Here is a 26,020-nt window from a genome sequence, read left to right on the forward strand (position 1 = left end):
TGGTTTGTTCAGCCTGAATTCTTATACCATCCAGGATCACCTGCCCAAGAGTAGCAGTCCACATCAATCATTAATCAAGAAAACACTCAGCAGACTTGCCTGTAAGACCCCTACCTTATGAAGGTGTCGTGGATTATGTTTATTGTTAATAGTAAAGCTGATTGACTGACAGCTGGTCAGGAAGAGATTGAGTGTGACAGCCAGACGAGGAGAATTCTAGGAAGAGGAAGGGCAGAGTCAGGAGCACCAGCCAGTTGCTGAGGAAGCAAGACATAGAGAAATGAAGTAACAAGCCATGAACCAGATAAGAAATATGGGTTGATTTAAATGTAAGAGCTAACTAGTAATAAGCCTGAGCCATCAGCCAAACATTTATAATTAATTTATAATTAAACAGCTGCAGGACAGGGTGGGACAGAGAAAAGCCTCTGGTTAAATGAAGGCATTTTCTTAATTGAGAATCGTTCTTCCCAAATGACTCTAGCATGTTTCAAGTTGACATAAAACTAGCCAGCACAGTGAGATTACAGTGGAATTCTTTTTTTTTCTCTCTCTCTCTTTTTGAGGCAGTCTAGCTATGTAGCCAAGGCTGTTCTTGAACACTGAGCCTCCTGAGTGCTACAATTACCAACATGAATCAATATATCTCACTCCAAAGTGGAATTCTTAAAATGGTTCAAGGGTCTAGTCCCAAGGTAAGATGGTAAATTAGAAATTTGCTACATTTTATAAGCTTTCAAAGAACATTTCAAAATCTTTGCACTAATTGCCTATATTAACAAAAACATTTGAATAAATTATAAGATTCGAATACAATATAAATTTATATTCATTACATAGAATAAAGTAGATTGGTATCAGTTGACTTTGTGTTTCAAGTGTTTCTTAGCTAGGCTATAGTAAATCCACTGTAATAAATGAACAGGAAAATGAACTAATGGCACATGTCTGTATATGTTTAAATGCTGAACTTATTTTATTAACATGCACAAAAGTTGGAAAATAAAAAAATTATGAGTTTAGCGTGTTCAGATTTTATTATTGTTTGGGTGAAACAATCAGCTGCTGGGTAAGCCATGAGAAAAGATGCAAAGATAATTATGATTTTGAAATCATGCCTATTTTGAATCCACTATAATGCTTGGGTTTAAGGATATTTATTGGGGTTGGGGATTTAGCTCAGTGGTAGAGTGCTTGCCTAACAAGCGCAAGGCCCTGGGTTCAGTCCTCAGCTCTGGAAAAAAAAAAGATGGCTTCTTCCAAGGTTATTTATTGTCCTTATATTCCATAGCAATTTATCATGAATGTATAAGAAGATAAATAATAGAGTATCTTCCTTGTGTGAATGGGGAAAATGAGATGTTTCCTCCATTTGATTCTATGAATGAGAAGAGTCTGGATAACAAAGGAGACTATATCAAGGACATAAAGAAAAAAGAACATACAGAATCCAGAATGAGGAGACCAGACAGCTAAAATGCATGGAGAAAGTGAAAGGAGATAAAGAGCAAAGTGGAAATATCTCACAGCTCCAATCCCAGCACTTCTTGGGGAGAGGAAACCAAATCTTCAGCACAAAGTCAGTCAGGCAGCCTTTGTAACAAACATCAGGTTGACAGTTCCAGCCAGAACAAACACCCATGCTTGTCACAAGCTTTCAATACGGTGGAGTGATTTGGTCTGACAGTGACGTGGGCTGCATGGCACAACGGTGCTAGAAACGAAATCCACTGCATGGCTTTTTTCATCCTGGAGCACTAGAGCTGGGAATGCCTGTGAAGGCTTTGCCAGAGCCTCGACAGACAGGAGGAGGCTCACCTGTGTATGGGTAGCGTAAGCCCATGTGCAGGGATCCAAGACTGAAAGAAAAGGGACCAAGCCTAGCGAGCATCCCTGTTATCACCGTCTGTTTCTGACTGCCAACACAATGCAAGGCACTGATGGTTTTCTCACCACGGCAGACTGTATTTGCTGAATCGGTGAGCCAAAATAAATCCTCCACAAGTTGACTTTTTCTCATTTTTTATTTTTTTATCACTCTTCTTACATTTCTCTAATTTATTCACATAATTATCTTTATTTTCTAACTGGACTTTTAAACAATTTTCATGTTTTCCTCTTCCTCACATTATTTTTCTTCTTTTTTTCTCATTTATTCTTCTCTCATACATTACATCCCGACTGCGGCTTCCCCTCCCGTCTCCCCCAGATCCACTGCTCCTCCGTTTCACTTCAGAAAAGAGCAGGCCTCCCAGGGACATCAACCTAACATGGCACAAACAGATACAAAGGTTTGTACAAAGGCACAAACCTTCACATCGAGGCTGAGCGAGGAAACCCAGGAGAATGATAATGGTCCCGAGAGCAGGAAAAAGAGTCAGAGACACCCCAACTCCCAATGTCAGGAGTCCCACAAAACCCCCAAGCTAAACAACCACAACACAGATGCAGAGGACCTAGAACAGACCCATGCAGACTCTGTGGTTGCCACCTCAGGCTCTGTGGTTGCCACCTCACTCTCGGGGAGCCCGTGTGCCCTGCTTACTTGATTCCACGGGCAGTGTTCTCCCAGTGTCCTCCTCAACCCCTCTGGCTCCCACAATTCCTTCTCCCCCTCTTCCAGTTTCTTCTTTTAAATTACAGTTTTGGAGGAGGGTGGGGGACACAGCATGCTACAGCTGGTTCTCACCTTCCACCATGTGGGTTGTGGCGGTTGAACTCAGGTTCTCAGACTTGGCAGCAGACACCTTTACCCACTCAGCCATCTTGCAGGCCTTCTTTATCTTTGGCCTCGATTCTTTCTTTTTTCTCTTCCCTTGCCCCTTTATTTCATATTGTTTTTAAAGATTTGTTTATTTATTATGTATACAGTGTTCTGCCTGCATGCATTCCTGCAGGCCAGAAGAGGGCACCAGATCTCATTACAGATAGTTGTGAGCCACCATGTGGTTGCTGGGAATTGAACTCAGGTGCTCTTAACCTCTGAGCCATCTCTCCAGCCCTCATATTTATTTTTGACTTCATAATTTAGTCTACATTACCACTTTATATTCATCTGAGGGGATAAATATTCAGAATAGATAATGAACTAAAAAAATATTAAACACCAAAGTAACAAATAATGGGCAAATGAACTAAATAGATAGTTCTTGAAAGAAGTACAAATGACCAATACATATACAAAAAATGTTCAACAATTTTTTGAGACAGGGTCTCAACTATACAATTTTCACCCTGGCTTGCTTGGATCTCACTATGTAGACCAGGTTGTTCTCAAACTTACAGATTTGCCTTTTGCCTCCCAAGTGCTAGGATGAAAGGCATGCAACACCATGTCCAAGCCTGGTCAACATTTTCTGATATCAAGGAAATGTATGCTAGGATTGGGACAAATAGAATTCTTCATTTGCATGGGCTACCATGATTGGTACAAACATCGTCAACTCCAGCAGGGACTATTGTGATGGATAGAAATGTGATCCTCCATTTCCATGGAAGACCCTGCCATGATTGGACAAACACAGATCTTAATTTGAATGACTACTATTTTTGCTGCAAGTGTGTTCCCTCATTTGCATGGAAGGAGTGCAAGGAACTATGCCATGATCTGTGCAAATAAAAGTCCTCATTTACATCAGGAGCTGCTTTGATTAGTGCAAATGCTATCTCTCATTTGCTTGAGGGACCATGCCATGATTGGTACAAGCACACGCCTTCACTTGAATGAGTTGTTATTCTTGGGTCAAGCACGGTCCTTCATAGGCATGGGGGTCTACTGTGCTCACAATAGAACCTTTGCCACAGCTACACCCATTTCTGATTATATAAGCAAGCTGTTGGGTTCACTTCATGACCTCTCTGGTAGATACCCTGTTATGCTGTGTTGTAGCACTGAGACCAAATTAAAAGACTTCTCACAACTCTCCCTTTGCCCTTTATCATTAATATACTGAGCTGTGTTGGTAAACACAAAGAAAGGAAGGCAGCAATAGTAGTGAAGGTGGCAAAAGCCACTGCCCTGCTAGCAGCAGCAAGCACAGGCGCAGTAGAAACTACATGGCAGATGAAGAGCTGAAGAGTATGGCTAGAGTAGAGATAACGGGGAGCGGAAGCAATAGAGAAGACAAGAGCCATGGAGAGCTGTAAAACCTGAAGCTGCCCATGGCTTGGGGACCCTGACACTGCAGGTCTAAGAGCTGTAACCCTTGGCACTCTCACCCCGAGGGGCGAGCCCAGCTCCTGAAGCCTGTATAAAAGCTATAACATGAAAGTACCAGCTGCTGCTGCTCCTCGTTACTGTCTGGTGACACTAACTGCTGCTGGAATCAAATGAATACAATCGCTGCCATTTGCCAGGACCGCGGGTATCGAAAGCCCAGAGCAATAACTCTCTGTATCAATTTTCTGTTGCTGTGGTAAACTGCCATAACTAAAAGCAACTTGAAGAAGAAAAGGTTTATTTTAGCTAATGCTTCCAGAGGTAAAGACTCCGTGAAAGCAGGGAATGCATGGCGTGACAGCAAGAGCAGAAAGCAGAGACCACATGCTCTTCCACACACACACAAAGCAGAGAGAGAACAGTAAGTGGGAGGAGGCTATAAGCCTTCAAAGCCTGTCCCCAGTGAGTACTTCCCCCAGAAAGGCGCCACCTCCTAAAGGTTCCATAACCTCCCCAAACAGTGCCACCTACTGTTCAAAATCCATGAGTTACTGGGGGATGTTTCTTTAAATTACTTTAAATCAAGACTTGGATAATACAATCTATTTTGGTCATTTGATTCTTCTTGCAGTAAACAAACCCACCTCTTCCACGCCATGCTGGGATTTTGTCCGACTTGAGATTTCACAGGTCTGTACGTGCTGTCAAAATTGCTGTTAAGTTCAGACATGCAACTGCTCTGTCGTGTTTGGAAAAGGTTGTCTCCTTGTACTCATTCACTGCCTCTGGCTCTTACAGTCTTTCCACACCCTCTTCCATGAAGCTTCCATGGAGGGAGGAGTGTGTTACAGATGTCACATCTAGAGCTAAGCACTCTGCAATCTCTTGTTCTCTGAATGTTGACCCGTTTGTGGGTCTCTATTAACTACTGTCTTTTCTAAGAATATTCTTTGATGAAGGTCATTAGGAGTTGCTTTAATACTGTGTCCTTTTAACGAACTAATGGTAGTTGGTTCTCCCCTAGAGCCTATGGCCTATCTAGAAACAGGTTCTTAGCTCTGATAATGGTACCAAGTATAGGTCCCATCTCATGGCCTGGGCCTGAAATTCAGAGAGTGATTGGATACTCCCATATCATTTGTACCATGTTTGCAGCTATATAAGACTGATGACTTTTCTCCTCCAGTAGCATACAAGGTACCTTCCAGTACTATGGAAGCTATCTAGTAGGGATGAAGCTTCCAGGTCAGCTTGATTTCTCCATATTCCATCACTCAGGTATGTGGTATCTTTACTAGGAGAGTCTTTAAAAATATCTATTAAAGATTTTTATATGTGCTTTGCTTGCATATGTGGGCCTGGTGCCCAGGGAGGCCAGAAGAGGGTGTTAGATCACCTGGAACTGGAGTTACAAATGGTTGTGAGCCACCAAGTTAATACTTGGGACTGAACCTGGGTCCTCTACAAGAACATGATTTTAACCACTGAGCCATCTCTCCAGTCCCGGCAATAGAGTCTTATAATCAAATTATGGAGTGTTGGCATAGCCTGTAATGTGTGGAGATCTATGATACCCCACTGGCCAACAACTCAAAAAGAACTAACCCATTCCTAGTACTGGGATTGTTATTTGCTAGCATGTGGTATCTAGCTGTGGTATTGTGAAGGACATTTCTTATTCAAACCACCACAGCCTCAAGCCAAAGTGACTATAACCATAGATCTTTAGTTCTAAAACATCAAGCAATAGATAGACCTCTAGATATCAGGCGTAATCAAACACCACGACCAAAACAACTTGGGGGAAAAAAGGCTTTATTGGCTTATACTTCCATATCACTGTTCATCATTGAAGAAAGTCAGAACAGGAACTCAAACAGGGCAGGAACTTCAAGGCAAGAGCTTATGTAGAGACCATGGAGGAGTGTTGCTTATAGCTTGCTTCTCATAGCTTGCTCAGCCTGCTTTCTTACAGAACCCAGGACCACCAGCCCAGGGATGACCCCACCCACAGTGGGCTGGGCCCTTCCCATCAATAACTAATTAAGAAAATGCCCTACAACTGGATCTTATGGAGGCATTTTCTCAATTCAGGTCCCCTCCTTTCTGATGACTCTAGTTTGTGTCAAATTGACATAAAACTAGCCAGCACACTAAGGAAGACTAAGTATGGAAAAGTATGGACAGATGAAATAGAGGCCCAGAGCAGAGGCAGCCCCTCTAGAACCTTGAGTCTCACACAATCTGTGGAATACCTAACCTAATACACAGACTAGGAAGCCAGACTGCCTAGGTTTGAGTTTTAGCCTTACCACTGGCTGGAGAGCCTTTGTCAATCTCCCTAAGCTCTGTGTGAGCCTCATCTCTTAACAGTAGGAATGACGGCCCTTTCTTCGTCATGTTGCAATGAAGATTAAATGAGTTAATATGAACAAAGTACTTAAAGAAGCCCAGTGAATTCTATACGTACTTTTAAAAGGAAACCTATAATGAATAAAAATTCATTTGGTAATTATCTGTAATCACACAAGAAAAGGGGATGTGTTTGGTTCCTAAGAACGAAGAAGTGGTTACCACGGATATGCTAGAACCTTGACAAGCTATTGTTAGAACATTGCCTACCCTTTAAGTGGACAAGTGGGCTGTATTAATCTATCCAGAAGGCTAAAAAGCTCAACAAATCTTTCTGAAACTCAACACAGTTAACATTTTTCAGCCCAAAACTCAACTTGTTATCAGATAAATAATTAACCATCTCAAGGTAAGCCAAATACACAGATCTCTTCACTTTATGGGAATTTATAAGCTTAACTTTAGGTGATTTCACTCCAGGCTATGTAGAGGAGGCACTGGACATAATAGCATCCATAATTGTCTAATAGCTTGGGTCTCTCACACACAGCCTGTCAGATTCAATACTCTGAAGCCATACTGCCTAGCTTTGAATTGTGGTCATCCCACCTACCCTTCTTCCCTCAGAAAGGAAGAACTTGTACAGTGCCAAACTGGACAAACAGAGACTAAGGTCAAGCTAAGAAGCTCTGAAAATGATTAAGGTATAAGAATGGCAATCCAGATTTTCTTTTATTAATGAAAGTGGGAAAGGTGAGGGGAAGAGAGAAAAGGGTCATGGTGGATGAGTAAAATCAAAGTATATTATTTACATATTCTAAAGTATGCTAATGAAACTCATTATTGTGTACAATTAATGTACACTAATAAATGTACTAAAAAGTAAATTGACATGAAGATATTACCAACCTTATCTCAAAGGGAGACAGCCATCAGGGAATCAAGACAACTAGGTTCTGTCCTTTCAGGCTCTGGGTCTTATTAGCTTCATGAGCAAGACTAGAGTAAGGGTGTTGTTTTGATAACAGGCCATATATATGGCTTCTTTTTTTGTCTGATGCAAGCCATTCTCCAGTAGATCTTTAGGGAAGCCAATTTCCTAAACAGTGAACTGTACTCGAAGACAAGCTATAAAATGTGAGTCTCTGAAAATAACAATGCTCCAAAACAGGGGATGACTGGATGACCATGCAGAACAATGCTAAGTCATCCATTAATAACTGGCATACAAACTCCTCAATGAACAGTGAGGCAAGGCCCATATAGGTCCAAAATGACATCTTTGCTTAACCCTACTGCTTCTTCCTACAACTCTGGGCATCAACAAAATGAACTAGTAGAAAAATGTAAGTCAAAATCATACTGAGACCTCATTTCATGCTTCCTAGGATAGCTACAAACACCAAGACAGCAATAAGCTTTAGTTGCACATGTGGAGGAAATACTCTCTAGCACTTCCTGGTATCAGGGGGAAATTTTACGGCTACTTTGCAAAACAATCCAGCAGTTCTTTGAATGTATACACAGATACAGCATATAACACAGAAATCACTCCCACGAATATACCCAAAAGAAATGAACACATATCCACACATTTACACACACATTTACAGCAGTGTTAGCGCTAAGTCAATAAGTAGCAACAATCCAAATGTCCATCAGTGGATGAGTGAATGAATGTGATAGACCTACAATTTTCAGTCACAAAAATGAATGAAGCCAAGGGTGGTTACTCATGCCTTTAATCCAAGCATTCAGAAGGCAGAAGCAGGCTGATCTCTGTGAGTTCAATGCCAGCCTGGTCTATATAGCAAGTTCCAGGTCAGCAAGAACTATGAAGTAAGACCTATCTCAAAAAAATTTAAGGATTCATACATGCTACAACATGGAACCAGTTGCCTAAATTATCTTTTACTTAGGCAATCACTTTCAAACCAGGCTGCACATTAAAGTCACTTGAGAAACATTTAACTCCCTTGGAATCTTTGGCAGTGGGCACCTGGATTGCTGTTTAATATCTATTAGTCTACTGTAGGTGATATCTGAGGTCCCTTACAGACCCTAGGAACTGGATAAAATCTATGAAAAGTGGATCACCAATACCTCTACTTCTGAAGCTGAGGCAGTAACAGAACCAAGCCCAATGGAGAAGTTATTCAGAATGAATCTTCCAATGGTTCTTTACACTAAGCTGCTTCTTCTCCAATGAATCATCACATCTTTCCTCAAGACTGAATGAAGATATTCCTAGTAGTAACAAACTATAGCTAAAGGGATAGATAGGGTCTATCTGGTTGTGTCTGTGTGTTGGGTTGCTTTGGTGACAAGTCACTCTATTTTGTAGGAAAGTACATATTACCACAAAACTGTCATTGGAGCTCAGGGTAGCCAGCCTCTCCTCTGTGGCATTTACAAGTTAGGCTGGGTTGAAGGATACAATGGAATTCCAACAGTCACAGACTTTCTATTTATCAGCAGCTGTACGACAAACTGACTTAATTCACAATCGATGTGATTTGTCATTTATTTTTGTTCCTTAATATTTAAGAAGCAAGCTGAATCATGTTCCGACTTTTGACTGCCTGCTGGTCTCGTCAAAAGGTCACAGAAGTAAAACAAAGGTAAGTTTCCAGCTACTTTTCCATACCCAATTTGGAATGACTTCCCAAGTATCTGCCTCAAGTTCTACGAGGGACAAATGGCCACAACACATCTGGGAGGTAATCAGACAGCAAGTGCAAGATTGGGAACAGAGTTGAGAGAGGGTGATCATTCTAGAAACGGAAGGTGTCAGAGGGGGGAATGCATCCTTGGAGGATTTGGGAAGGGTAGCCACACCACTCCTGCCACTGTGGTGGGGCTTTTTATGATACATGAGTTAAGACTATTGAAGGCTAAGCTTCAAACACGGAGAGAGAATAGAATTCTTAGTCTAAGCATTGAGAGGTTCGTGGCTTTGACTAATTTTTCTTTTCCTCTCCCAGGAATGTGACTATCATTGTCGTTGGCTTGGACAACTCAGGCAAAAGTCATCTTATGGAGGTCTTTCAAAGATGTGAGAACAAAGAGCATTAGTTTCTGGTGTGGGTCTCCCGGAAATAGTCATTCCACCTTAGCCTTACTTCCTGGCCCTCAGATTCTCTCTTGTAAAGATAAATATCTCAGTCTCCTCATTGGGCACTAACAAACTGCTTATAAAGTGTCTGTCACCTGCTCCCTTTATAAGATGTCCTCATGGAAAGTCCTCACATGATGTCCATACGAATGGCCTTTAAGTTATGTAAAACACTGTAGTCAATTTTGAAGCATAGTGTCTTTGAAATGCTGTCTACTTTCAGAGCTCAATTCATGTGTAATTTGGTCTAGACAAGAGACAAGTGTGGAGTAATAAAGAAGTGTACTAACGCAAAACTCCATGACAGGTGATACTGAAAGTTAGAGCTTGAGAAATGTTCAGGTCAAGTACAGTACCACATCTCCAGTCCCTCGATGTTTCCAGAATCAGTCACATAGCATTGTAGGAAGCTGCTACACTTGTTGTGAAGCTCCAACTACCTGTTAATCAACCAGAAGTCAACACAGAGTCTGGCCCATCATCAATGTTTATTGAATCAATATAGGAGTGTCATGACATGATTGAGTTTTATAGAACGTGACAACCCTCAGCAAAGTAGAGGAAATGGTCACCCTGACACCTGTACCCATGGTCTATTGGGGGTTTCTTCAGTTTCCTTCAACAACAGTGAACTTTGGCCGATCTGGTTATTTCTACTCATTCCTCTAATTATCGGAGAGATGCAAAAATCAAATCATGACACTCCCTTGCACAGCATGTCCCCATATAGCCAGATTGTTTTTGAAGTAAAACTTATCCATCTTAGCAGCACACCAAGTCCTGTTTGTGCCTCTGACTCTTCCTCCAGCTTCATTTCACTTCTTCACTTACTGTACTCTGACACAACAAAAGCAAAGGCTCTGCCATTCCTCCACCACAGCACCGCACTTCACAATGACTGCATTTTAGCTCCTCTGCCATCCACATAACCAAGCCCCTCAGTTCATAATGTGGCCACTGGAAAGCCCTCCTTTATTCCCTGCACCACATTCCTTGCTCACACCCTCCAGCATCCACTATCCCAAGAGCCTTGCACAATCCCAAATCCACCACTAACTCAGGAACCCCATGAGAAGACATGGATGTTTTGCTCACTGAGTCTCTGCTGTTAACATCTTCAATAATTACTCCTGGAATGAAAGTTCTCCACCATTCCCCTGAGACTACATGTTGCCTCTTCAGAACTTCTTCTCCCTCAGCCCCAGTAGACCCTCCAAGTGCATTTTTGCCAACACTTCAGCCTGGCATGCCCCGTTAGATGCGGCACACTTCACTCCTTACATCTCCCAATACTGCTAGGCAGAGATGATCAAAGGCAAACAGTGACAGGAAAGTCCACAACCAGGCAAGACAAGTCACAAGATTACTGACAAGAATAGGGATAGTTTACTAGAGCTCCAGCTGCCTCAGCCCTGGATTCCCATTCAGTCTGGGTGGGGCCTGGGAAGCCACAGCATGAGAACTCCCCAGATGTTTCTGATGGCCAGTCAACTGTGGGAAGCACTCATCTGAAATTAAGCACAAGCTATTCGTCTGAGACACGTGTCTGTTTCCCATTCTGACTCCTGGAGCGGAGTGGATGCAGTTCGTTAGTGCATAACTTGCCTTGTGCTCAGTGAATAACTTGGGGCTGGTTCATAAATGCATTGGTTTATGGTAGTGACTTCATTCACAGAGATATTCTAATAGGCACTGATGTCATTCTGAAGAATGTCTCGGGCCACCTCTGTTCATGCAGGTCCACTTAAAGTCAATCTAGTAGGTTTCTATGTACTCCCAAATTGAATAGCTCACGTCTCCTGTTCCTATGTTTTTCAAAGATGAATGTCACAAACAGATAACTGTCAAGGAAATACATTCCAGTCTGCAGATAGCAACCTGTATGGACATTTAAAGACACCAGCTACAAAACAGTTTGGCATACAAGCCATCATTATTGATGATACCATTCACTAGAACTATTTTGCATGCCATGGTCACATAGGACAGGACAAGACTAAGTATGAGCACAGACAGGTGCCCTAAATAAGAATGTTGTTGATTTACTCTTTTCACTCTTTGGCTTTTTTGAGGGCACACCATCCAACTCCCAAATAAATCACATGGAGGCTCATTATTACTTATAAATGCCCAGCCTTAGCTTGGCTTATTTCTAGACAGCATTTCTTAAATTATACCAGCTACCTTTTGCCTCTAAGCTTTTTCCTTTTCTTACTTCCATATATCTTACTTTCACTCTTACTCCGTGCCTGGCTGGGTGGCTGGGTGGCTGGCCCCTGGTGTCCTCTCTCCTTCTCTTGCTCTTTGATCCTCTCCTCCCAGATTTCTCCTTCTATTTATTCTCTCTGCCTGCCAGTCCTGCCTATCCAGCAGCTGCCTAGCTATTGGATGTTCAGCTCTTTATTAGACCATCAGGTGTTTTAGACAGGCAAAGTAACACAGCTTCACGGAGTTAAACAAATGCAACACAAAACATTTTTGCATCCTTAAAACAAATGTTCCACAGCATAAACAAATATAACGCATCTTAAAATAATATTCCACAACATAAGAATATTGAGATCTGTGACTCTCAAATCTGACTATATATTCCAATCACCTGGATATTTTTTAAAAAGTTATTTATTTCATATGTATGAGTGTTTTGCCTGCATGTATGTATGTGTACCATGTACATGGCATGCAGTGCCTACAGAGGCCAGAAGAGGGGATTAGATACCCTGGAACTGAAACTACAGACAGGTTTGAGCTACCATGAGGGTGCAGGAACCCGAATCCATCTAGAAGAGCAGCAAGTGCTCTTAACCGCTGAGCCATTTCTCCAGGCTCAACCTGGGTGCTTTCAAAACAACATAATGCTTGAGCAACACTATGTAATCCAAGTGTCAGAAAATGAAGACTAGTACCACAGGTTTTTAAAAGCCTGGGAAGATAAAGTTAGAGAACAATGAGGCAGTGATCAAAGTCACCTGGGAAGCCTAGCAACCTCTTAAGCCAGCATCAGGAAGCTCCCATATTTCAGTTTAGTGAGAGCCCATGCGCCTCATTCTCATCAGGTGATGCTGAGACACAACCACACCCAAGTTTCAGAGCTCTCAGGAGTAGTGATTGGCAAGCTTTAAAGTGCAGAAGAATCACATCAGGATCATCCTAACCATAGCCACTTTGTTACAAATGGTACAGATGCTTCCATCCCAAGCTTAGAGATCCTGAGATCTTGAGTCATTTGGTCCAGGGTAGGGTTAATAAGTACATCCATGAAACTCTGAAGCACACTACTCCCAAACCATACTTCATGAAACACTTAGCCAGGAATATAGAGATGAATGAGAGTTGGAACTTGCCTTCAGGGTATTTATAAATTAAGAGAAAAGATAAATGCAAATTTACAAGGAACTACTTCTTGTAGTGTCTAGCTAGCATCTAGTGTCATCATCAACAGACCGAATTATTGAAGAAATTAGTTTTAAGTAAAAAGAAGAAGAACAAAACAAAACAGGGGAATGGTTATGTCTGACAGGAAAGAATAACAAGGCTTGCTTAGACACAGAAAACAATATTTTAAAATTATCCTTTGGAGTTTTAACCCATTCACCTCTTCTTTTTCCTCTGTTTATTTTTTGAGGTTATAATTACATCATTTTGCCCTCATTTTCCTCCCTCCAAACCCTTCCATATGCCCTTCTTTGCTCTCTTTCAAATTCATGGACTATTTTTCCTTAATTGTTATTATATACATATATATGTATATATCATACATATATACATATATATATATTCCTAAATACATAAGTACAACCTGCTCAGTCTGTATAATGCTACTTGTATGTATGTTTTCAAGTAGTGCAATTTCAATAGCAAATATATCAAAGTTGTGACTGAAATGTATATGCTTTCTGAAAGCTATAATTAAAAAGCTGTAACTTGAAAATAGTAGAAATGTTATAAAACCACATTAAAGTATAGTTGCCATATATGTGTATATTCATAAGTGTATATAAACAAGCATTTCTAAAAATCTAGTAGTAATTTAGCCTAATGATTTATTTTGGCAATCCTATAGAAAATGTCATAGACATATCTACTACTACAAATAAGAAATTACTGATTCTAGTCTGAGTACTCCTAGTGTCAGAAATCGATGAAGTTACTAAGTAATAATGTAAGCAGAAACTTAGCTCATGACCATCAGTTCAACAAACTGTGAAGCATATAAAGACTCTTGTTGTAAAATGCATTTCTGTTCAGAGCTGAATGAGGCTTCTAGTTCCTTACAGGATATTATGTTCTGGGCAAAGCGTTTACATGGGAAATGTGCCCACATCTGGCATAGCTTCTTGGAACAGACACACAAGAGACACTTCATGTCCTCATTCATAATAACAGACATTGTAAGAACTTCCTGAACCCCTACTGTAAGGCAATGGGCAAGCACAAAAATAGGTCAATGGCTACTTCAACAATGTGCTGAAAAAGAGAACAGTGAGAGGTTGGCAGGCCAGAGGAGGCTTCCTGAATAATGTGGTGGTTGGGTCTTGAAACTGTAAAAGAGAAAGAACTAGGGCTGGCGAGATGGCTCAGCGGTTAAGAGCATTGGCTGCCCTTCCAGAGGACCCAGGTTCAATTCCTACCACCCACATGGCAGCTCACAAATGTCTGTAACTCCAGTTCTAGGAGATCCGACACCCTCATATAGACATACATGCAAGCAAAACACCAGTGCATGTGAAATACAAAGAGAAAGAACCAGCATTCATTCATCAAATATTTATTGAGTACCCGTGTGCCACCTTCTTTCTGTGCTCAGCTTCAGGAATATAATGGATAAAATTATGAGTTCACCTTCCTATGGCAGTTTATAACTTAGTTGAGTAAACAACAGAAATTATGACTCTAATATGTGTTATGATAGTGCTAAACACGGGGGTGGAAAGCACTTTATACAGACTAAGGATGGTGTGAGGGAATTTTTCTACAATAAACAAGATCTAAATGGCTATTTTATAAAAAAAACCACAGCCATGAACCAAGCATATAATGGTGGAGAGAATGGCAGTTTGTGAAGGCCCAGGAAAAGGGAGACATGTAGGGTGAGGTGACTTCGATAGGAAGCAGGTCCACTGTGGCCACCATTCAATTTATTGACTGAAGTCAGAAAGCCAGGACAAGTGGCGATTTAGAAAGACGCATTTTGCTGGGCATGGTGGCGCATGTCTTTAATCCCGACACTCGGGAGGCAGAAACAGGTGGATCTCTGTGAGTTCGAGGCCAGTTTGGTGTACATAGTGAGTCCCAGGCTAATCAGGGCTACACAGTGAGTCCCTGGCTAATCAGGGCTCAATAGTGAGACTCTGTCTAAATCAACCAACCAACAATAGTAAGAGCAACAACAAAAAGAGAACTAGAAATATGCATCCCTGAATCTGAGCAGGGCAGCAGGCTGCTGTAGTGGGGTTGCTGAGAGCAGGCTCTGCACAAGGATGAACAATCTCATCTAACTACATTTTGCCACACTGTGGTCGTTTCTCCCCGCCTTCTATTTGTAGTAATTCCTAGCAAGATACACAGTGATATGAAACCACCACAGATTACACTTCTACTAGATGATTATCAAGTATCTCTTTATGACCTGACTGGAGACCTAAAAGGCCGAGAAAAATGGCCAAGCTACTATGCTGAGGCACATGGGCTTGTTTTCGTCGTGGACTCTAGTGACATATCACGCATACAGGAAGTGAAGATCATCTTAACACGCCTGATGTTTGATAAAAGGGTATCCGGAAAGCCCATCTTAATGTAAGCTTCTGCCTTTGTGTCCTACTTCCCTTTACCAATTTGTGCCTTGGGAAAGGTATAAACATTAAAGGCTCCTTTTGGCTCAGGGAGCTAGACCTTTAAGGCTCAATGAGGTAGAAAGGCCTAGTTCACTTGTCACTGGTTTCAAGAGCCACTTTCTACTATACACTATCACGTGGGACATGATACCTAACGATACAAATGAGTCCTGAACCTTCATCAAGGAGAAAAACTATCGAGATCTCCCACCCCCAACCCTGACTTTTCCTGAAGACTCTTTTCCTGAATTTGCCCTCTTCTGGTTGAGTCTCTGATCCGGAAATTTGATGATGGCTGAGAACAAACCCTATTTTGTACAATGTACAGTTCCAATGCCTTCCTCCCTGGGTTGGTTGCTCAAGACTTGCGTAACTGGTACTCATTTCAGGGGGATACTTCCTGTAGCCTGTCACACCTCACTCCTTCCAACTCCGCCTTTCGTCACTCTGATTCCTCATTAGCAACCCAACTAGAGTATGAAGAATTTGGGAGATGTGAAACTTCACACCTGTTCATATCCCAATTAGCAACTGTAATTAAAGTTCCAGACGTGGTAGACAGGAAGTGGGAAATGAGCTCTGGGGATTATCTTGGATTTAGACAATTTGCACTCTTTTTCTGCTCCATTGAAAGTTGGCTAGAAACAGTCTAGTGTATCTTATTGGGTGTGTATTTAAGCCCAATTCCTGGATATGTGGCAGTTATACTACAGTTAGTGTTCCCCTACCCCCTTTTTGCTTTCAAACTGTTTGTGTTGTTTTCTGTTGTTTTTGAGACAGGGTCTCACTGTGTAGACCAAGTTGGCCTCGAACTCACAGAGATTCGCCTGCCCCTGCCTCCCAAGTGCTGGGAATAAAGGTGTGCATCACCATGCCCAGCTTTCCCTTCCCTTGGACTGTACCTTGTTTTCACTCTTGTCTTTTATATGCCCTGCTCTAGCCTGGCAAACAAACAAGACAAGAAGGATGCCCTCTTGCCTTGTGATATCATTGAATATCTACTTCTGGAAAGGCTAGTGAATGAGACAAAGTCCATGTGCCGAGTGGTAAGTGTCAGCATCCCCTTTTCTTTCTCTAGCCCTGGCTAATATAACCAGGGCCCTGTCTGTCATCAGCCCCATATGCTGGCTTGGGGGCAAAGTTCCTCTCCCTGACAGGCAACATCTGCCGTGATTATTTCTAACTTGACAGTGACAAATATTATACTCTGCCTTCAAAGCCATTCTGTGAGACTTTAATATCCCCATTTTATAAGTGAGACGGCTAAACGGCCCGAGGGTCTCAGTGACTTGTTTGGGGTCACACAATGAAGGCACTATAGCCATTTTATTAAAGGGCCTCAGCTTTTATGCTCTTCATCTACTCTCTCAGATGTGAATGCTGAGTGTCTCCTCGGAAGTTGAGAACCTGTTTAGGCACAGCACACCTACCTCTGCCATTTAGATGACAGTGATCAGGCCTTTATACCCCAAAGGTCCAGGGATCCAGGTCCAAGGCCTTCTTTTTTTCTTTTTTACAGGAGCCATGTTCAACCATGAAAAACCTCCCAAAGAGGCATCAACAGCCAATAATTATAGGGCTGCGCTGGCTATTAGCTGCTATTGGTGATAAACACAATGAGCTGTATACTCGACAACACACACCCAGTATGAGCATCTCAACCTCCAAGAACATCAGAGGCTGTGGGGAAAGATGCTCATCAGACAGGTACTGAGCTGCTTTCATTAGATTTACTGATAATACAAGTGGGAGTCAATCTTCAACACGACCCGTGAGTTTTGAAAGGTGCTTAAATTCTGGGCAGCAAGTCCTTCAGAATATAATGGCCCAAGTGGGGCTATGGCAGTGCCCACTGGCATTGCTAGGTATACTACCAGTTCTGGAACAGCTTCAGCAGTCACTTCATGGGATGAGTGGCATATAGGTTTGTGTTTTTTTTTTTAAAAAAAAAAAAGGTAAAGCTAACCTATTGTTGGCATCCACAGAAGTTTCCTAGTGAGATCTGAACTTGCTTTACACAGCAGGGCTGCATTAGGGAATGGCTTGACCACGTGCATGGTTACCAGGTGTCTGGGATGGTCTGTACTTGGCTGTGCTGGGGGAGGTCTTTTGCTCCGCCCCTTGGCATTCCTTTAAAAGCCCTTTGGCAGAGACAGTCAGGGACCCAAGCATAAGGATCCAGGCCCTTCCGAGGTTATCCTGTGTTTCTGTCTGTCTCTCTCTAGCTATCTTTCTATCTAGTATTTCCTGCTGCTCCTGCTCAAGAGTACCATGGGGAACAGTGGGGGTGGGATGCCCCCCCACAACCTATCAGCATTAGGGCTTCTCCAAAATAGGGCTTCTGTTCCCTGAGTTGCCTTGTGGAAGACAAAGGGAACATGTGCCCCTTAAGGAGCCTATTGACAATATTCTAAAGGTGAATAATACACAGTTGCTCTGAATTCTCAGCCTCCAGTTCTCTGATCTGCCTAATCATGGAATGACAAGAAAGAACAGGAATGCTGAAAAGACAGAGCAGGATGAGATCTGGGTTTTGAGAAATATAAGGCCTAAATGTCCTCTTGCTCTGTTGCCACTTTCGCTGAGCAAAGGCACATGGAAAGGAGAGGATAGCGGCTGCATTGGATCGAGAAGCTGGACAGCTGGGCCAGCTCGGGAGCAGAGCATTTGTCTCACTCATGGGACAGTCCCCAGCACTGACATGAGGAGAAAACTCTTGAAACGTGTCTGTCTCTACTACTGACTTGTTCTTTCAAACTTAGCTTCGCGAACAGAGTGGGAATGCTCAGAGACAACAGACAGCATTTTGAGAAAAGACAACACCTGGAGCATAGACAGCATGTGGAGCAAAGACACTTTGAGAAAAGACAGCATTTTGAATCAAGACAGCATTTAATACAGCGCTCACTGGACGCTAGGCCCCTAAAGCCAATCCTACAGGTGAGTGGCTTTTTAAATGCTATTGCCCATGGCCAGTACTTGAACTCTTGAGAACTAATGACAATTTCCCTCTTCTTCTGGGCATACAGAAAGATGGTCTGCGAATAAGGCCCAAAAAGAATATGTCAGTAACATTTGCTCTGGACATCATCATGGAGGAAGGTGAATGTTCTCGGAAGACTGGAGCTCAGAGTATCACTAAGCCTTGCAACAGTAAATGTTACGATATGCAGACTCCAGCTCCATCTCTCGAGGGCAATCTTTTCAAAGGTAATGTCGAATTACTGGCTATAGAAGGAAAGTTATATAGGCCTTCCTTTCATTTTCTACAATAGCATTCCTACTTTGAGAATGAAACTCACTTTTCACACTATGGTTTGTTGTTAAGACATGTATGGGTGCCGGGCGGTGGTGGCGCACGCCTTTAATCCCAGCACTCGGGAGGCAGAGCCAGGCGGATCTCTGTGAGTTCGAGGCCAGCCTGGACTACCAAGTGAGTTCCAGGAAAGGCGCAAAGCTACACAGAGAAACCCTGTCTCGAAAAACCAAAAAAAAAAAAAAAAAAAAAAAAAAAAGACATGTATGGGACAATGCTTAGAGACCATCTTCCGATAGGCCAGCATGGTACCCCAGCATTAGTTGACACAAGATCTTTAGTTGGCTATAGCAGTAACTTAAAGGTTATGCTTGCCAATGGTGGAAGCGCAAAATGGCATAACCTTTATGTAGGGTACACTGCCTGTCTCTCTCTTCCCCTCCTTTTCTCCATATTATTAACAACTTTTAAAATGGGGCTAGAGAGATGGCCCAGTGGTTAAGATTACTTGTTCCTCTTGCAGAGGAACCATGTCTGGCACCACATGGTGGCTCACAATCATCTGTAACTCCACTCTCAGGAGATCCCATGCCCTCTTCTGGCCTTTGCAGGCATACATGTGGTTCACAAATATACATGCAGGCAAAAGACTCATACACATTAAAATAAAATAAATCTTAAAAAAAGAACTTAAAAATATGGTAGCCCTTTAAACTACTAGTCTCTTTTTTAGCTGTCTACAATTACAGAAGTACACAAAGAGTATACTAAAGGATATTCCAATTATAATATCCAGTACAAGAGCTAAATATTGGAAAGGATGTAAATGCCCAATGACAGGGATGGCTAAATGACCTAGGATGCATCCACACTATGGAGACATTAACACTGCTAAGGATGGGGCCTGGGGATGACTCAGTGCTTCGTGTGCCTTCCATGACAGCATGAAGACCTGAGTTTGGATCTCCTGCACCCATTGGTCTACACCTGTAACTGTAGCGGGGTTGGGGGGGTAGAGAAAGGAGCACCTGAAGCTCATTGGCTACCCAGCCTAGTTGATCAGTGAGAGACCCTGTCTCAAAAAAAATCCAAAACCATGAAGCGTTGAGCCCTGATCTCCTCATACACATGTATACAAACATATACACACATACACTATACACAAGAAATAATTAAGTGCTAAGGATGACTTCCATTTACTAACATGGAAAGTCTTTCACCACTTGACATATATTGACTGTCAATTGACAATAATCATGTCATCGCAGGCTGAGTTGTTATGCATACATCGAGGGACATGCCCTTGGCCAAAGCCACTAAGGAGAAAATGGGCACAGATAAGGAGTAAGGATGAAAGCCGAGGAGAAGGAATCTAGTAGAAAATAGAGCACGTCTTCCTAGATGTCAGCAACTACCCCTAAATGTTTATCCAAAACCAAAACTCATTTTCATTTCTATAACCTCAGCTCGTAGGCCAAAAAAGAGAGTAGATAACTGGAACACTGAAGAAATGTTATTGGAAGATCCGTGTAGCAAAGCCTTCCGTTCCTGCGGTTAGTACTCCTTAAATAGTCCAAGAACGTTTGAAGCTGGGACGGAGGGTGGGTGTCCCACAGGGTGCCTTGGAAACTGGGAGGCACCCTCCTACCCCAAGTAGTAGAATAGAAACTTTGTACTTGGCTTCACTTGCAAAACTGGCTGTTTTCTTTCCCTGATGAAACCTAACAGACTACTAAAGAGAAAATGGAGGGGCAGCAGAAGAATCATTCCCTCTACCACCTTTCAGTAAATGGGCACATCTCCAGAAGCAGCAGGAACGCTCAGTCTTTGACTTTTATTGGATAATGTCTCTACAGCCCACGTACAAGTTCACCTATTCTAACATCACACCCTTGAGAACCATTGTTTCTCCATACCAGTGTGCTAGCCAGCAAATGCATCCTATACTCACGGGGAGGCTCAGGAAGTTAGGTGTCGTCCACCTCACCAAAGAAGAGCAGCAACTTCCCAAACGTACTGAGATGCTCCTGAAAAAGCTTACAGATAAGATGTTGTGAACAACTGAAATTGAGCCTTAGAAGAACAGGGTTACTTTAGAATCACACGTTCCTCTTTAAGGTTCTCAGGTATAAAGGGACTGGCAAAATAAATAAGAATGATGTTCTACTCAATTGTTTTGTTTTGTTTTTCCCCACACCTCCAAAAACAGGTATGCTTTAAATACCTAGCTACTGTCTGGGAAACCATGTTGCTTTGCTAGCCTTTCAGGAACAGTAACTGCCCCCTCTTAACACATGCATAGATTCCCCCCCTCCACTCCCAGCAGGCTGTGGTTGGGACGGTAGTGCTCCCTTCCTGTTATTGTTGTTCTCACCTTCATCATGGACCCCATTTATCAGGTGCTTTCTGGATACCTGGCAGAGTGCTAAGTTGTTCCGATCTATTGTCCTATTGGCAACCTTCCTGGGCAGGCATTATACCTGGCATCATTTCCCAAATGAGGATACTGTAGAAGGCAGAGCAAGGAATGGAATCCAAACTTGCCTAGCTAAAGCTACCTTGGGCCAGAGAGATCCACACATGACTTTCCCTAACTCCCCCTAGAAAGAGAAAGCTACAGCCAGGAAATAATGCTGCAGTGTAGCCATGCCTCTGTGAGGAGAATTCCGTTAGCAGCCCGAAGGGCACCCACCGTGCTAGCAGGCATAGCTGACTGAGCACTTCCACTTGGTCAGATGCTGGCCTGCTTTACGTATATTACTGCCTTCATCGTCCTCTCACAGGGGCAGAGACGGATGTTCAGAGAGGTTACATAATCGGCCCCTGGGCACCCGCCAGGAGGGAGCAGAACCAGTTTGGGGTTTTTGTTTGTTTTGTTGTTGTTGTTGTTTGTCTTTCAAGACAGGGTTTTTCTCTGGGTAGACCAGGCTGGCCTTGAACTCCAGAGATTCGCCTGCCTCTGCCTCCCAAGTGCTGGGATTAAAGGTGTGTGCCACTAGCTAGCAGAACGAATTTTTAAACTAAAGTCCAAGTCCACAGGGGCTATAAAGATGACTCGGCAGATAAGAGTACTGGATGAGCAAGCATAGGGACCTGAGTTTGGATCCCAGCACTCATGTAAAAAAGCAGAATGTGAACGCACGTGCATGTACCTGTAATCCCTGAACTTTAAGGGGCAGACAGGAGGACCACTGAGGCTTGTTGGCCGCTTGCATAGCTCCAGGTTCAGTGAGAGACAGTCTAAAGAGTAATGCAGAGCAAGTCTCCAGGCATCTTCTTCTGGCATCTGTATGTATGAACCGCCCCCCCCCCCCCCCGCGCCCCCGCGCTCCACATACATGCACGTGCACCACAGATAAATATACCACATACATACTCATGCACATAAATAAAAAAAAATCCAACTCCATAATCCATGCTCTTTACTCTAGATTGCTTTGCCAAGCAGTATAAGGCAGTCAACCCACTGTTTGACAGATACAAACCTTTCAACTAAACACTTCTTAAAACCCTGCATGAAAGAGGTTTCTCCTCCTCCTCGCTTCTTTTTCTTTCTTCTTCCTCCTCCTCCATCTCTCTGTGTAGTCCTGGCTGTCCTGAACTCTCCATGTAGACCATGCTGGCCTCAAACTCACAGAAATCCACCTGTCTCTGCCTTCGAGGGTGCTGGGATTAAAGGGGCATGCCACTCCAAGCAGCACCAAGGCTACTTTATTATATCCAAAGGAACCACTTTAAATGCTTTATGGGCCTCTGATTCGCTTGTAAGCTCAGCTTATTAGTTGTGGCACCGGAAAGAACTTTACAGAACCTCTAGTCAAACCCAGGTTATACAGATGCCCAAGATAGTATGACTAGATCCTGGCAGAAATGTTCCCTAAATCTGCATCGCCTGGGTGTCCACGCCTGCATCCTCCCCAGGCCATTTTAATCTCACTCTATCTACTTTACTTTACCTGTGAGAGAATTCTGCAGTCCAACAGTCTCAGCCGGGGAAGCAGCCAATGTGTCTACTAAAGAAGTTTTAGGGCTGGGGCTGCACAGCGGTAGAGCACTAGCCTAGCATGCACAAGGCCACAGGCTTGATCCTCAGCACAAAAGACAGGAGACTGCAATTCGATAAACCATGGTTTTTTTGTTTTTGTTTTGGTTTTTGGTTTTTGGTTTTGTTTTGTTTTTTTTTCCGGAGCTGAGGACCGAACCCAGGGCCTTGTGCTTGCTAGGCAAGAACTCTACCACTGAGCTAAATCCCCAACCCCTTGTTTGTTTTTTATGGTTTTTCAAGACAGGGTTTCTCTATGTAGTTAAGGTCCTCCTGGAACTAACTCCATAGACCAGGGTGGCCTTGAACCGGCCTCCTGAGTGCTGGGATTAAAGGTGTATGCCACCACCGCCCAGCCAATAAAACCACTTTTTTTTTAAAGAGAATTGATCATCCACACACATTTTCCTTCATGGCATGTGTCTATTGGACAAGACTATTTTCTTAGCCATCAGAGAAAGGTATGGTAAGTAGGCCTGTGAATATGAGCAAGGTAGAGAATTGAGGTTGAACACCTGCTAACAGAAGTGAATTTCAACTGGGGGATGAAGCACAGTGGGCAGAGTGCTTGCCCAGCACACGGAACCCTGGGTTCTATCCCCAGTGCCACATAAATGGCACATGGTAGTGTATACCTATACTGCCAGAATTAGGAGGTAGAGGCAGGTGGATTCACCATAAAGCAAGTCTAAGGTTATCCTGGGATACAAGAGACCTTTTTCCAAAGAAGAAAAAAATCCTGAATTACAGTACACTGTCACACTTCCCTTTGTGCAATGGCTGCGTTTCTGAGTGACAACATTTTTTTTCCTAAGGAGAAGCTAAAGTGGGGTGGGGTTTTTTGTACATTTATTTGTGTGCATATGTGTGTGTGTATGTTGGTCTTGAACTCATGATCCTCTTTCATCCTGGGGTTACAGGCACATACCAACTCATGCAGGTTTTGTTCAGGAAGTTTTCTTTTCTTAATAAACCTTTCCTTTATTTATTTATTTGTTGGTTTTTCCATTTCTTTCCTTATTTAGAGAACATTGCTACCGATGCATGTGGAAGCCATAGGACAGCTTGCAGAAGTCAGTTCCCTCCTTTAGTTGCATGGGTTGTGGGGATTAAATTCCAGTTGTCCAGCTTAGCAGCAAATGCTTTGACCTGCTGAGCTGTCTCACTGTGAAGGGCTCTGGTAGGCCCGAGCATGGCAAACATGGCTCTGGCAGACCTTGCCCTCCCCTGTTCCTTCCTCCTTGCTAAACCATAGAGAACATTCCTAAAGCTAGCCACCAAGGTCCCTTATTTGGCCACTATCTCCTCCTGAGGCTGACCACCAAGGTCCAGCTATTGAAGTACTAAAGTCCAGCAATCAAGAGCCCCCTTTGATTAGGGATGTTGAGCAATTCCTTAAATGTCTTTCAGCCATTTGAGCTTCCTCTGTTGAGAATTCTCTGTTTAGTTCTATAGCCCATTTCTTAATTGGGACTGTTGGGCATTTTGATGTCTAATTTCTTGAGTTCTTTATATATTCTGGATATCAGTCCTCTGTCAGATGTGGGGTTGGTGAAGACCTTTTCCCAATCAAAACGACTCTGAGATACCACCTTACACCTGTCAGAATGGCTAAGATCAAAAACACTGAAGACAGGCTATGCTAGAGAGGATGTAGAGCTAGGGGAACTCTCCTCCACTGCTGGTGGGAATGCAAGCTTGTACAACCACTTTGGAAATCAATATGGTGCTTTCTTAGAAAATTGGGAATCAATCTCCCCCAAGATCCAGCTATAGCACTCTTGGGCATATACCCAAGGTACGCTCAATCATACCACATGGGGACTTGCTCAGCTATGTTCATATCAGCATTGTTTGTAATAGCCAGAACATGGAAACAACCTAGATGCCCTTCAACTGAAGAATGGATAAATAAAATGTGGTACATATACACAATGGAATATTACTCAGCAGAGAAAAACAATGACATCATGAGGTTTTCAGACAAATAGATGGATCTAGAAAAAATCATCCTGAGTGAGGTAACCCAGACTCAGAAAAACAAACATGGTATGTACTCACTCCTAGGAGGATACTAGATGTAAAACAAAGATGACTAGACTGCTACTCAACTCCAGGGAGGTTACCTAGAAAACAGGACCCCAAGAAAGGCACAGGGATTGCCCAATGACAGAGAAATGGATGAGATCTACATGAACAGCCTGGACATGAGAGGGGTTAATGAAGGGCGAGGGTCGAGGGAAAGAGAGCTTAGGGGAGCGGGAGATCCCAGCTGGATCAAGAACAGAGAGAGAGAACAAGGAATAGGAGACCAGGATAAATGAAGACCACATGAGAATAGGAAGAAGCAAAGTGCTAGAGAGGCCCACAGAAATCCACAAAGATACCCCCACAATAGACTGCTGGCAATGGTCGAGAGACAGCCCGAACTGACCTACTCTGGTGATGGGATGGCCAAACACCCTAATTGTGCTAGAAACCTCATCCAATAACTGAGGGAAATGGATGCAGAAATCCACGGCCAGGCCCCAGGTGGAGCTCCAGGAGTCCAATTGGCGAGAAAGAGGAGGGTTTGTATGAGCGTGAATTGTTGAGAGCAAGATTGGAAAAAGCACAGGGACAAATAGCCAAACTAGTGGAAACACATGAACTATGAACCAATAGATGAGGAGCCCCCAACTGGATCAGGCCCTCTGGATAAGTGAGACAGTTGATTAACTTGATCTGTTTGGGAGGCACCCAGGCAGTGGGACTGGGACCTGTCCTTAGTGCATGAGTTGGCTGTTCGGAACCTGGGGCTTATTTATACAGGGACACTTAGCTCAGCCTGGGAGGAGGGGACTGGACCTGCCTGGACTGAGTCTACCAGGTTGAACTCAATCCCCAGGGGAGTCTTTGCCCTGGAGGAGATGGGAATGGGGGGTGGGCTGGGGGGAGGTGAGGGGGGGGCGCGGGAGGGGGGAGGACAAGGGAATCTGTGGCTGATACATAAAATTAAATTAAATTATAAAATAAAAAAAATGCCCCCTTTGGCTCACCTAATTAACATGCCCAGTTAAAACAAACCAACTCACCCTAACACTGGGGGGGTGGGGGGGGGGGGTGAGGCTCTCCCTTTTCCCCTTTCTAAACTGTCATTTACCTGTGGGCCATGCCTGTCTCCTCTCTATCTAGAGGCAGTCCTTTGTCCCTCTGAGCAGATCTCCCTCCCTCACCTGCCTTGTTCTCTTTCCCTTCTCCTGGTTCTGTCTTTTTCTCTCAT

General features: G+C 43.2%; 2 protein-coding genes across 2 annotated transcripts in view; one reads left to right on the top strand and one right to left on the bottom strand.

Moving 5' to 3' along the window:
* The window catches only part of Trmt2b (tRNA methyltransferase 2 homolog B), a 122,460-nt gene that overhangs the window by 36,991 nt on the left and 59,449 nt on the right, over positions 1 to 26,020 (bottom strand).
* Positions 115 to 25,685, top strand: Arl13a (ADP ribosylation factor like GTPase 13A). The gene is made up of 9 exons (XM_052735543.1): positions 115 to 9,132; positions 9,496 to 9,566; positions 15,173 to 15,422; positions 16,401 to 16,506; positions 16,980 to 17,167; positions 18,223 to 18,400; positions 18,490 to 18,670; positions 20,183 to 20,269; positions 20,503 to 25,685. The coding sequence occupies exons 1-9, from the start codon at positions 9,074 to 9,076 to the stop codon at positions 20,559 to 20,561; spliced, it is 1,179 nt and encodes a 392-aa protein (XP_052591503.1). The 5' UTR covers positions 115 to 9,073; the 3' UTR covers positions 20,562 to 25,685.

This window comes from Peromyscus californicus, unplaced genomic scaffold (genome assembly GCF_007827085.1).
Source record: "Peromyscus californicus insignis strain IS unplaced genomic scaffold, ASM782708v3 Scaffold_10__1_contigs__length_136768540, whole genome shotgun sequence".
NCBI classification, from domain to species: domain Eukaryota; kingdom Metazoa; phylum Chordata; class Mammalia; order Rodentia; family Cricetidae; genus Peromyscus; species Peromyscus californicus.